Here is a 12,379-nt window from a genome sequence, read left to right as displayed (position 1 = left end):
AGTCCTAAACTGACCAATTCAACAAAGTAATTAGACATTCTAGGATAGTTAATATCAGATACGATATGCCTTCACTGATGAATAAAATAGACGTGTGCTAAGATATCACGTGAAGGACACTCTAGGGAAGATAAAAATGATTTTTCTGATACTTCTTTGATTCTTTTCTCCCATCCATTTTCTCCACTTTGTTTTTCTGAAACTTCTACTTATCAGATGCAAGACTTCTTGTACTGATTATTTATGAATCATTTTCAATTTCTAAATTTATCTCTCATGTTTTAGGCAATTTGTTTGATTTTGACATACCACTCCTCCATTAAATTTTATTTTAATTTAGGTAGTTGTAAAGTCCAAGAGGTTTTTCTCCTCTCTGTTCCTGCATCAGATTCCTGTTTCATGTATGCAACATTTTCTTAATTTTGGTATGTTAGCATACCAGTTAAAACAAAATGAGCATGTGCTCTTTGCACCCCTTCTTCCCTCCTGCTGCCTAGAAAGCAGATGTGATGGCTAGAACTCTAGCTGCTATTTTGAGTCATGAAGAGAAAGGCCATGTCCTAGGAGAGGAGGCATGAGCTAGAAGGGGTTTAGATTTCTGAGGACTTCATGGGGCAAAACCATCATACTAACCCTTGACATTTGACACCTGGCCATATGTGGGAAATAAACTTCCTTCTTTTTAAAATCACTGTTATCTTAGGACTTAGGCAAATTCAAACATAATCCTACCCCAAACATCACAGAAATTATGTAATACTTGGAACTTTGGAGCTAAAATAGGCTACTGCCATACCATTTAAAAGAATCAAAACAATAGAAAGTGTCTGCAATGATACTCAAAGGTCTTTATTTTCTATATTTAATTTTTTATTATCATTTTGGAAAAATAGTTGTGTCTCCATATGTATTTTCACTAAAGGAAGCTGTTATGACCAAAGCATTATTTGAGTGATGATGGGAAAAGTATTTATTACTGAAAAACAAATGTTCCATTCATTTTACATTTTACACATACTTAACACAAGCATAAAGAAAAGGTCCAATGTCAGAAAAAGAGGCCATTCATGTTCACTGTATCTCTAGAGCAAAGGAAAACTTTTGGCAATTAGGGATCCAAATTTGAGAAATTATAAATTTCATTCAAAATTAAGGTTGCCTAAAATATATGGAAATACGTAACATTTTCTGAAAATCTTTCTGAAGATGTCTTAATATCATTGTCATTCACATTCTTTTAGACATTTTGAGACCTATTAAATACAGCATTCCATCTGCTTAACATTTAAATTCAGACACACTGATGTTCTGCTGCACTCTTCTGAATAGTTAAGTATGCTCTATAAATAAACACAATTGTGCTCTATTACTACCCTTCCAAAAAGCTTCATGTAATTTTAATTAACATAGTATTTACTTATCATTACATATACTGTGTTAGAAGGGATACATAGCATATGAAATTACAGGATTCTCATGAGTTAAAGACAAATCTTAGAACTCTCAAACAGTATTTACAATGTAAACATCACGGTTATTACATTAGAATAAATTAAATCACAACATTCACAACACAATATATTTTATTTGGTTTTGATATTGAAGTTGTTTTCTTGAATTACTTATGTAGAACTGAAAATAAATTACTTCTATTGTTTTCTTTCATGAATTCTGAAAAAAGAAAGAATTGGTGTTTTAAGCATATAAATATCTGAATTTACAGCATCTCAGTTTCATTCATTCATCCACCCATTTCATAAACATCTATTTCCCTTTACTCCTTGTCATTGGCCTGTGACAAGAGATCATGTTCTAGAATAGGAAGAGGGCATTTCCCTAAGGACTGATTGTCAGAAGGGAACTGGAATATGAAGGGGCTCTCTAATTAATCACTAATATTTCCCTATATGTAATTCTCAAGAATGGGTGACCACAGGATTTCCTATAAAAAAAAGATGTATCCAAAGTCACCCATTCAAATAAGAAAAAAGAATGGGAGACAGAATCTCTTAAATGATCTGACAATTTACAAATTAGAGTCATTAATCCTCTATATTTTAGTGCCTTTTGTATTTCTTAATTTAGTGGAGGAGCCTTCTTCTTCTTTCTATTTTTTTCCCTTCTTGTAAACACTTTTTCAAAAAGGAATATGTAATTAACTTTTTTCTTTGAGCAAATGGACTTGTTTCTCTGAAATATCCATACCTGATCAGGAATGGGCATATGTAGCACCCTGACCAGGTTATCTCTCGTAGAAGAGAAGGCTAATCAATCAGTGGACAAAAGCAACTAATGGGCCAGGTGTCTTTTCAGACACCTTGTCCACACCTGGTGATTTTCATGAAAACCTTGGATATCTGCTCCAGGAACTGAAGTAAGACCATGAATTGGCTTCAGTCCGAGCAGGAGTCTTGTTTAGTCTCCTTGACCTAGTCAGAGGTGGCAATCAATGCAGCCTAGATTTCAGTTATACAAATAGAATTGTATTGCAACATAGTGATTCCCACTGACTTATATATTATTTGTGGCTCTTTCATGCTGCAATAGCAAAATTGAGTAGTTGCAGTAGAAGTCCCATAGACCACAAGCCAAACATATTTACCCAGTAGCCCTTTAGGTAAAATAAATTTTGCCAACTTCTTATATAGTGATGGCATAAAATTTCTTGAAGCACTTGCCAAGTGTTACAAATATACTTTCATGAATGAATGTAAATATTCACTCAACTTCAGAGAGGAATAGGTCTTGTATCCAAGTGTATGTAAAAGCAAATGTGATAACAAGCTTATCACTTAACAAAGGAGAAAATCTTTTAATATTTTCTCTATTTAAAAAATATCATACAGTGAATACTGTTGTCATTATACATACACTAACTTTATAGGTAAAATAAGCTAAATTAGGCTTTTGCTGCATGAAGCTTACCATGTTTCAGGAAATATGATTAGACCCAAGGTTCCTTGGCATTTCCATATTATAGTGAGCCTCACTGTTATTAAGTGGTATTTCCCTGTACTTAGAATAAATAAGGTGTTAACAGTCAATCATGGGACTACACCTTCAATTAATAAAAGCAGCATGGCCTGAGACTCAAAAAGAAAGCTAGTTTTTCTCATTAGTGTGAGTCACTTTCCTCTGTTTTATGTCTGGACAGACGGATAGGAATAAGTCTGAGTAAACTGGAAGTACCAGTCAGACAGTAAACTGCCCACTGTGAGCTCTCATTTTGATGTGACTAGAACACTGCATTAATCATTTTAGGCTGCTTAACTAGGTAGGGGTGTGCTTCGGGGAGAGGTGTCCTTAGACTGGAATAGGTTTTGTATCCATGTGTATGTAAAAGCAAATATCATACAGTGAATACTGTCATTGTACCTACACTTTGTGAGAGTGCTAGGGTGCTCCTTACCAAGTGGCTCTTACTTACTCAAATAATTAGATGTTTGCTATAATATAATAAGAAAGCAGAGGTATACATACCACTGGAAGTTGTCAGCAGCTTTGCTCCAATGAGCTTTCTCATTATTTTTCTAACTCTTCAGGCACGCCAGGAGATGCTCCCTCACTGCTGCAGACCAGAAAAGAAAATGGTATGTCAAGCCTCTTAGATGAGAAAGTGTCTAAAGAAATGATGATGTGTGATTTATGCTGTTCTCTGTGCTCTGTAAAGTGCACTGAAGGCTAAGCAATTACCTTAGAGGTTAATTGTTACTTATGAATTTTTCCTCAATCTTAAAATTTCTAAAATTATCCTTACAGAATTATAATCTGGTGGGCAAAGAGAGTCATCTTGTTTGATCTCACCCAAAACAAGACTGTCCTCAATACTCACCACCTAAACAAAAATAATTAGAATAAAAAGAGAGAGCACGCCAACTCCTATATTGTGATCCAGTATTTACACACCATAGGGACACATAGGTTTTCCAGACCATCAAAACACAAAGGAATTTATGGTTTAATTTGGTTAAATAAGGGTACTGAATAGGCACATGAAGGGAGTTCTGGGTGGTACCCAATGGCCAATTAATTTCACTGTACATGTGTTTTAAGGGGGATCTTTGTATGCTGTCAGATAGTAACCACACTTAATCAGGGCATTTAGTAATGTCGATGACTGTTGAATCACTATGTTGTACACCTGAAGTCTATGTGATATTGCACATCAATTTTACTTCAATAATAAAATTAGTGCTTTTGAGAAAATCTGCTCCCAGATTCAAATGTCTCTTCAGTCATCATTTTTAACCTTGGAGGCACAGCAGAATCAACTGGGGAGTTCTTAGGACCAATATCCAGGGTCATATTCCTAGGATGGCTACACACTAATCTCCTGGAAATTTTAAGGCCCAAACATCAGTAGTTTAAAAATTCTCAAGGGTAGTTTAATGTCAGGCAAGGTTGAAAATTACTGCTTCACAGAGAGTGGGATAGAGTTAGATAGATAAGTCTCCATATGCAGCTTCTACTTTGAAAATCATGTACTATTTCTCATTTTAGAAAGTTCTCTGTTTCTTTACCTCCTCTTCCCATTCAGAATGGAATTCAGGTATTTCTTTACAGCCATTTGTTTTCGAAGGCGGGTGTAGTTGTCAGTGAAGACAGCATCCGAGTGGCGTTTGATTGGTCCCTGGTCTTCTGAGATGCTGTTGTGCAGGACAGCAAGGAAAAGGGAACCAAAGGATTTTTAACAAGAAACGATAAATGTGCCAAAGTTCCAAATTTCTTGCAGTCAGACTTAAAGGAATTCCAGCACTCCCTTGTTTTCTATCACAAAAGGACTAAAAGAAAAATACATCTAAGCTTAAGAATGGGGAGCAAGGAAAAATCCAACATATTTTGCTATTTACCAGGAGTGACTTAAGACACATTCTGTAGTAACTCAACAAATAATTTATCCAAAAAAAGTTGGGATTATTGAAGTCGTGTTCTGCTGTTAGGAGGAAAGCTTCTTTAGAAATAAATACTCCTTTAGAAGCAATGCCACCCTGAACAGTGCTATCTAAATATTCAGCTACTGGCTCTTTAAAGAATCTTCCAGTGTTTGCTTTGAGAAGGAAACAAAAACAGTTATTAAGGTTAACATTAAAATTTGCATCAATTTATACTGTATATCATTTGTTTCTTATTGTGTCTAATTCCTTTTGATGGCAGATTTATAAATGATTTCTATTTAAGAAAAATATGTACATCTAGTATGATATTACTAGAAAGGCTTATTTTCTCAATCCATGGGCCTAGTAAATTTTATTAAAGAATTTAGATTATTTCTTAAGCAAACTGAACATTGCCAAAAGTTATCAATTTTGAGCAAAGTAAGTAAAGTGTTAACAGTGAAGATATAATTTGCAGATTAAATGATCATAACATGTTTGATAAAAATCATAAATTCTCTTTACCTAACTCGTTTTCCAATGAGGGACTCAAGATATTTTTTGGCAGAAAGTTGACCCAAGAGTCTACTAAAGTCACTGGTGAAAACTCCATCTGCATGTCTGGCATTCCTGAAACAAGGAGCAAAGGATAGCCATCGTTTTGTAAATGGTTTTCTAAAACACTGTTTGGGCTCATTAAAGAAAAAAGACACTTACTAGCTTATTTGAAAGCACTTCATACAAACTGAAGTCCAAAAGGAGGTTTCCTAACAACCTAATGAAAGATATTTTCTGGCCACTTATATCAAGATATACTCTGTATTTCCAGCCCAAAACTTTGAAAAATTAAAGAAATTTGCTTTGTTAGAAGTATATATCAATATTAAATAATGTTCCCTGGTAGAATCTGTAAAACGAATTCTTCTTCTAAGAAATATTGGTGGGAAAAATATATTTACATTAGTTTCTATTGATTTATTTCTTCTACCCTGAATAACAGTATATGAAGGGGAAATTACCCTAATATTAGGAAAAAACCCTATGATAGCTTTTGCTCTTCTGCCAAAATATTTGGGAAAAAAAATAACTTCAGGTAGACTTAAGGTAGAGAGGATCATAGGGCCTATAAACTAACTTTTCCATCCAAATGAGGAACTTTTATACTTTGTCTTCGGTATAGAGTTACTCTGTATACACGGGAATGCTGTTCTAGAGAAATGGTCCTGTGAAATGATAGCCTTTATTTTTAGCTATTTATCTTTCCGTGGAGATGAAACTCTTGCCTTAACACTTCCCCACTGAAGCATGGAATCCTAAATGTTATAGTGCACTAGAATTGGTACAATTTCTGGTGTTGAAATTTTATGCAACAGAGTGTAAATGAATGATTTGTTCATCCTGGCTTGTTACAGATTTCTACAGCTGCAAGAGCTGCAAAACATCAGGCTGAATTGAGCCGTAATACATGGAAACCTATAGTATTGTGCTGTAGGAATAGCTCCATGGTGACAGAAAAATAAAACACTGATATGTCGAATATGTATTTTCTAAAGTACTACTCAATGAAAATGAACTCACCTGGATACATCATAATAGGGTGTATCATTTTCAGCTAATGCACTCTGCAGGATGTCAGTGTCTGCTTTTAATGAAATATGATCAGGTTCATTTGCTTCTTCAAATGGTAGTCTGTCATCCAACCTATTGGGAAAAAAATACAGTACAAGTATAATACATTCATTTCTCACAAGATAGTGCTTACGAGTTTACAATCATTTGAAATAAGACCCTCAAAATCTTTGGAAGTATCACCCATTCACAATATGGGGATAGCATAACTGGATTTAATGGCTGTTATGGTTTATGAATATAAAACAGTGAAATTTTTGATTATCACATAAAATAGAAGCAATACAACTTTTATAAGCTGTATGTATCAAGCACAAGGACCACTTAGTTCAACCTACCAGAGCATTAAGCAAAATATACTTCCTTGGTAATATCTTCACTTTGCAAAGTTAAATTTCACAGATAGATTTTACACAAATAGAAACTGAAAAAAATATAATGTTCTTTATGAAATCTTGGAGAAATTCATGTATTTGTTGATGTTTAGTACCATTTGTCTCAAACATTTCTCAAGAGCTGAGTACTAACTGCTTTTCTTTCTCCAAGTCTCTAAGTTTTACTTCTGAGATTCACTGTGATGTGACATAGTTCTCTGTATAATCAAATCCAAAGAATTTCTCCATCTCTGAATACTTAGTCAAATTCAATACATTTTGTATGAGCTTCTGGTTTCTAATTTCATATATTAAAACAATACTAATGTAGGATGTACAATGCTTTATTGGAAGACTAAGAATAGTTATGCCTCTGCATGAAATATGATTCTATTTGTGAGTGCAACCACATTTTGAACACCAACACACTATTAAAATTATTAGTGTGTATATTTTTGCTCTTAGGGGTATGTCTGCTCCTAGGCACTTGTGTGCTTGTGTGTCTTTTAGTGACAGAGTATTTGATGGTGAGCAATAAGCTGTCATCTTTGTATGAAACCTAGCAATCCATGCAAACTTCAGCAATCGTGTGATTGCCCATCTGTTGTGATAGAACCATGCAGATAGAATCACTCTATTTAGTTATCAAAGCTACATAAAATCTGGCTTTAAACAGATTTAACATAGAACGTGCACAACTAAGAGATTATTCACTCTATTGAGCATAAGACTACCTTGAGTAAAGAATCAGGAATGGGAAAAATCAGCAAAAAAATGATGATTTTGCCCTTAGAAATAGTGGTGCCTATAAACTGAAAGGAAAACTCTAATGTAGTCTTCATTTGCTGTTTACTTCTTTAGTATAAATTTATTTACTCCAGATGAAGCTTTAAATATGAATTGTTATAATCTATGAATTTGAAATATGAAATATAAAGAAGAATAAAACTCAGGTTTTATGGTTAAAATCAAGTACATTAAAATTCACTCATTGGGGGGGTCTTCTCAGTAGATCAGTGTCCTACAGCTTAGAATATTGGCAAGTTCATTCTGGTTAGATGGATAGATCTGCCCAACATGGTTGTAAGCATGTTTTACCAACAAACAACTAACATTATGATCATTTACCTATTGATCTTGAAAATTAACTAAAATGAGATAGGCAACTACACATCTATTTTTTCATCAAAAAGTGAACTGAACTGAGATAATATGGGATAAAAGCTTGTTACTTATTTGAAACTTACTGAATGATAGGAAAGCCAAATCCTCCGTCTAACTTTTTGTGAATATGATCCACCCTCTCCATAAAACTAGTCATTAACGCTGTCTATTAGGTCCTGAGAATGAATTCCAGGTTGTAGAATAATTATGTTGACCTGATACTGAAAAGGAAACTTGCTTACCATAGCAAGCAAGTAATTTAAATAAATAATACATAATTTAAAAAAATTGAGTTGTCCAAAATAACATACGGAATTCCTATATAGATGATGAAGGAATGTTCACCTGTGAATTGAAGAACTTACCTCCAAGCAGTAGGTGCTCCCAAAAGAGGCCATGCTAGCGTTTGTGAGAACACAATGAAAAGTGTCAGGAGCCCAAGGAGCTGGGGCTTCCTTCTGGTTTCCATCTCTGGACCTTGAAAGGGAAAGAATCACATCAGTTTTTCTAGCCACAGATGTCACCAGCAAGGTAATTCTGAGTGTTCAGCAGGTATCTGAAGGCTCTTCCAGAGTTTGGAAAAGGTGATTTTTGCCTTATAGAAAGAGTTAAAATGCAATATCATTGTTCTTTAAATCAAGAAGATTTTTCTTAGTGACACAAGCTTGAATAAAAACTAGGATCTTTTTCAGCAGCTGCCTGTCTCTCACTAGTTGGCCCAAATAGATGTTGAATGCCGAACTTTTATAGTGCTGAAAGTAACTAGGGGGACAATCTTATATGATAGTTATAGCATCCATGTCTAGTGTCTTTTCTAAGGGAAGAGCTTCAAGAAACTGATTGTTTCTTTTATGATAAGTGTCCAAAATCTGATTAACATAAAACTGGAGCATCATCTATTTAATTTTGACTCTATAGGTATGTATGTGTGTGTGTGTGTTTCATACTGATATGTTCACATACATATCAGCATGAAAATTATTTGCATATACTTTCCTTTTTCCCCTTTTAATTGTTGATATTATTGAGAACTTCTTTCCTTATGCCTGGACTTGAACAATTTAAACCAATTATCAGTGAAAACTAATACCAAAAAACCATTAAACCACATATTACCACTGAAATAATTTTTGCCATTAAGGGGAAAATATGCTTTAAAAAACTTGTGCTTTTTACATCTAATCCACTTACACATTTCATTTCTAAGTAGGTTTTTGATAGAAACCCAGGAATTTGAAGTTTGTTTATTTTGCTTCTATTAAAAATCACAGCTTTTAAATTAAAGAGGGAAACAAATATCTCCTAGGTTCATAGAACTAACACATGAAACAGAAAAAACAACACTAAAAAAAGATGTTGAACCTCAAAGCAAACATACCCACTGAATCCTTCAGTCAAAAATTTATACACAAGCAAAAAAAACCTACTTTAATACATTATTTATGAAAACAAATGGTATTGAGTAGAAGAGCAAGGAGGGGAAAACATCTTCGGACCAAAATAATTCAGAAAATCCATTCCTAAATGAGAAGTTGAGACATTTCTATACTCACCAGAAGACTTGAGAAGTCTGTCTTTTTGGTAAAGACAGCAAAGAGGAACACTAAACTACTAAACCACTTTCAAAAGAGAAAAATTCAGTACACCCTGAGATGACTCCAAGAGGCAGGGGGAGGACAATGAAAGAGGACAAAGTTTTCACTTACCTCGCTGAATAGTGTTCCTCAGGAGTTTTCTGTTCTGAAGAATGTGGGAGCTGTCCTGGCTGCTCAAGTGCTGCAAAGCAGAGGAAGGCTCCCCGGTTCCCTCCCTGAGACCTGAACCACAACCTGGTGCTGGCTACAGGATGGCTGCTACTGCTGGCAACTGCTTTTCACTCTCTCCTGACCAGCATTTCAAAGCCCATCATTTTATAGGGCTTATGCTTAGGGCTGAGCAATCACAGAGCTCTCTGAAAGACGTCACAGTAGTACTCCCAGGGGACGAATAGGGCTTGAAGTCCTTATTTAATTGTCATTATATCTGATTTATATAAATTGATAGTGAGTAACTTCAAGATGTAAGATGTTGAGAGGAAATGTACTTTTCTTTAAACAAAAAAAGTACCAAGCTTCATGGGAGATGTTTTAATCTTTAGTAGTAACGAAATAAGAGAATGATTAGTGTTATAGGCAGGGCCCTGGGGTTCCTTCAGAGAATAAGAATTTTATGTGCAGGAACAGATACAGAAAGGAAGAAACACTTCTGTTCATTATGCATACAAATGTATAATTCTCCTTTAACACAAACTTCTCCTGAAGCCTTCTTTTATTCTTGTGTTATTCAGGATGATTCTGACTTATTCTTTCTTGAGATCTAACCTAACTTTAAAAGCATCTAGGAATAATTATCTATCTCTCTATTGTTCCATTTGCTTTATGTTGAAAATAATCCCATGGTCAAGTTTCAGAAAGCCTCTGAGATGTATAATATACACATCACTATATAAAGTAGTAGTGTGGCTATTTCACATGTGTATAGAATGTCATAATTCCCAATGCATCTTCATATAGGTAACCTCAAATAATCCAAACAACAAATGATCAGACTGTATACCTCTAGGGATTCAATCTCTCTTACTTTCTAAAACAAGAAATTTTCACCATTTGTATGTCCTTGGCACTATGTGGAATTATGTTGTTTTCCCCTCTCCAGACCTGAACAAACAGCAGCTTTTGACCATTTCTAACTTAGTCACTTGACAGGTTTCAAAAAACTAGTTCAAAAACATTTATTGAGTACTTTATTAATACTTGATTTCTACCTGTGGGTTTTTCTACTTGGTACTTTTGCATATACTCAATCAGACATAAGGGGAAAAAGTAGACGCATGAGAAACTTCATGGACAAGAAGTAAAATACCATCTTTCCTTTTATTAATTTTTTAAAATTTCTAGTGTGTGCGTTCTTTTTCATTTTTTGTTTGTGAGTTCCTCAAGGGAGAATGGCTTAAAGCCCCCCATCTTTCTTCTACTTTAAGATTTTAGCATCTATTTGCTTGATTCAAAATCAGACTAAGCCAGTAAAAGAATATCCTGCTATGCTTAATCATATTTTCTAATCCAGTTACAAGAAAAATTAAATGAATTACATTTCAAAATGTCTGGAAATTTGTTTCCCAGTTGACAGCTCTGACTTAAGCCAGAGTTCCTGTGGCTTAATTCCAGGAAATCTTTTTTTTACCTGATTATTACAAACTAGAGGTTGAAATGGTTCTCACATGGAAATTTTTTATCCTTAGCTCTTCATCACCCAATTCTCAGTGAAGCAATTTTATTTAAGATCAGCAACAGCAAAGTAAGTTGACTGAGAGTCACAGGAAAAACAACAGTGGATGATAAGCAGAAAACTCAACAAGAAAAGACATAGAAGTTGACCATTATTTGATCTAAGGAAGTCCTTATAGCATTCACAAAGAGTACAGTAGATTTTTCAGGTGGCAAAGACAGTCTCTCTCATTATAATAATAAAACACAAGAGTAAAGAGACATAATTTAATTTTATTGCTTATGAAAAAAAAACTAAACAAAGAACTACATTCTTTTCTATGAATTTCAACCAGAAAGCAAAACTGAATTTCAAAATGTGATCATAGCACCATCTGCAGGTTCAAAGTCTAAATTCACAAATAAAAAAAAAAAAAAACCAACCTGGGTTTCTCTTTTCTTTCAAGGAAATGGTAAACCAGAGGTTTTTTAGCCAGCTAAATTATGTATGCTTTCAGAAAAGTAAAAGAAAAATACTGTAGCTGAATTTGGAAGTAATTTAGAAAATTTAGATTTGTTTCCAGGATTCTTATACTCTCATAACTCTGGTTTGATGGAAATGTTATAACAAAGGTCAATTTTCTTTTGAAAATTACCTACTGTAGTTCATTCTGGAGTCTAAAAATATGGTCATGAATACAAAGCAATTGGACATATAATGATTTAAATGATATATCAGAAGACCTCCCCTGAATTCCAGGACATCATTGCCTATACCACTTACTGACAGTTTGAGATTTTTATAGAAAATTATTCCTTTGTTTCAGAATTTCTTTGTTTTGTTTTAACACAAAATATATATAGAAAGAATAATTTGTATTAAATGCCATGTCGTTTATACCTTCCCTTAGAGTTGTTCATCAGATAATTTTATGAAAGTAGACTTTGGAGGGAAAGCTGTAGAAAAATCACAAGAGAACAATATTCTGGGGTACGGGAGTTTAAAAATAAAGTATTAAAGCTTCCAAGACAATTATATCTAATTTACAGTGTCATCGGTCATGTGCCTGGCCATCCACACATTCCATGTAAG

At 34.1% G+C, this 12,379-nt stretch overlaps 1 protein-coding gene across 3 annotated transcripts; it reads right to left on the bottom strand.

Annotated features, from left to right (window-relative positions):
* Positions 1-943: 943 nt before the first annotated feature.
* On the bottom strand, positions 944-9,943 carry VIP (vasoactive intestinal peptide). 3 transcript variants are annotated; one of them, XM_017646515.3, is made up of 7 exons: positions 9,748-9,943; positions 8,407-8,518; positions 6,453-6,575; positions 5,400-5,504; positions 4,521-4,646; positions 3,481-3,568; positions 944-1,671 (listed from the first exon to the last, which is right to left on the bottom strand). In XM_017646515.3, the coding sequence occupies exons 2-6, from the start codon at positions 8,508-8,510 to the stop codon at positions 3,523-3,525; spliced, it is 504 nt and encodes a 167-aa protein (XP_017502004.1). In that variant the 5' UTR covers positions 8,511-8,518; positions 9,748-9,943; the 3' UTR covers positions 944-1,671; positions 3,481-3,522. The 3 variants fall into 3 exon arrangements, with proteins under 3 accessions (XP_017502004.1, XP_017502005.1, XP_036879161.1); XM_017646516.3 differs by having other exon boundaries at positions 3,481-3,565; XM_037023266.2 differs by lacking the exon at positions 5,400-5,504.
* Between the last annotated feature and the right edge of the window lie 2,436 nt (positions 9,944-12,379).

This window comes from Manis javanica, chromosome 13 (assembly GCF_040802235.1).
Source record: "Manis javanica isolate MJ-LG chromosome 13, MJ_LKY, whole genome shotgun sequence".
NCBI classification, from domain to species: domain Eukaryota; kingdom Metazoa; phylum Chordata; class Mammalia; order Pholidota; family Manidae; genus Manis; species Manis javanica.
Note: the sequence above shows the minus strand (reverse complement) of the source record. Positions and strands in the feature narration are given on the sequence as shown.

Bases quoted from the DNA above. Each gene is read 5' to 3' on its own strand.
- VIP (XM_017646515.3), bottom strand. From the start codon at position 8,510: ATGGAAACCAGAAGGAAGCCCCAGCTCCTTGGGCTCCTGACACTTTTC. The intron at 6,576-8,406 runs GTAAGTTCTTCA...TTTTCCCAATAG, and splicing joins GGAGCACCTACTGCTTGGAG to GTTGGATGACAGACTACCAT. The intron at 3,569-4,520 runs GTAAAGAAACAG...TCTGGTCTGCAG, and splicing joins ATTCTGAATGGGAAGAGGAG to CAGTGAGGGAGCATCTCCTG.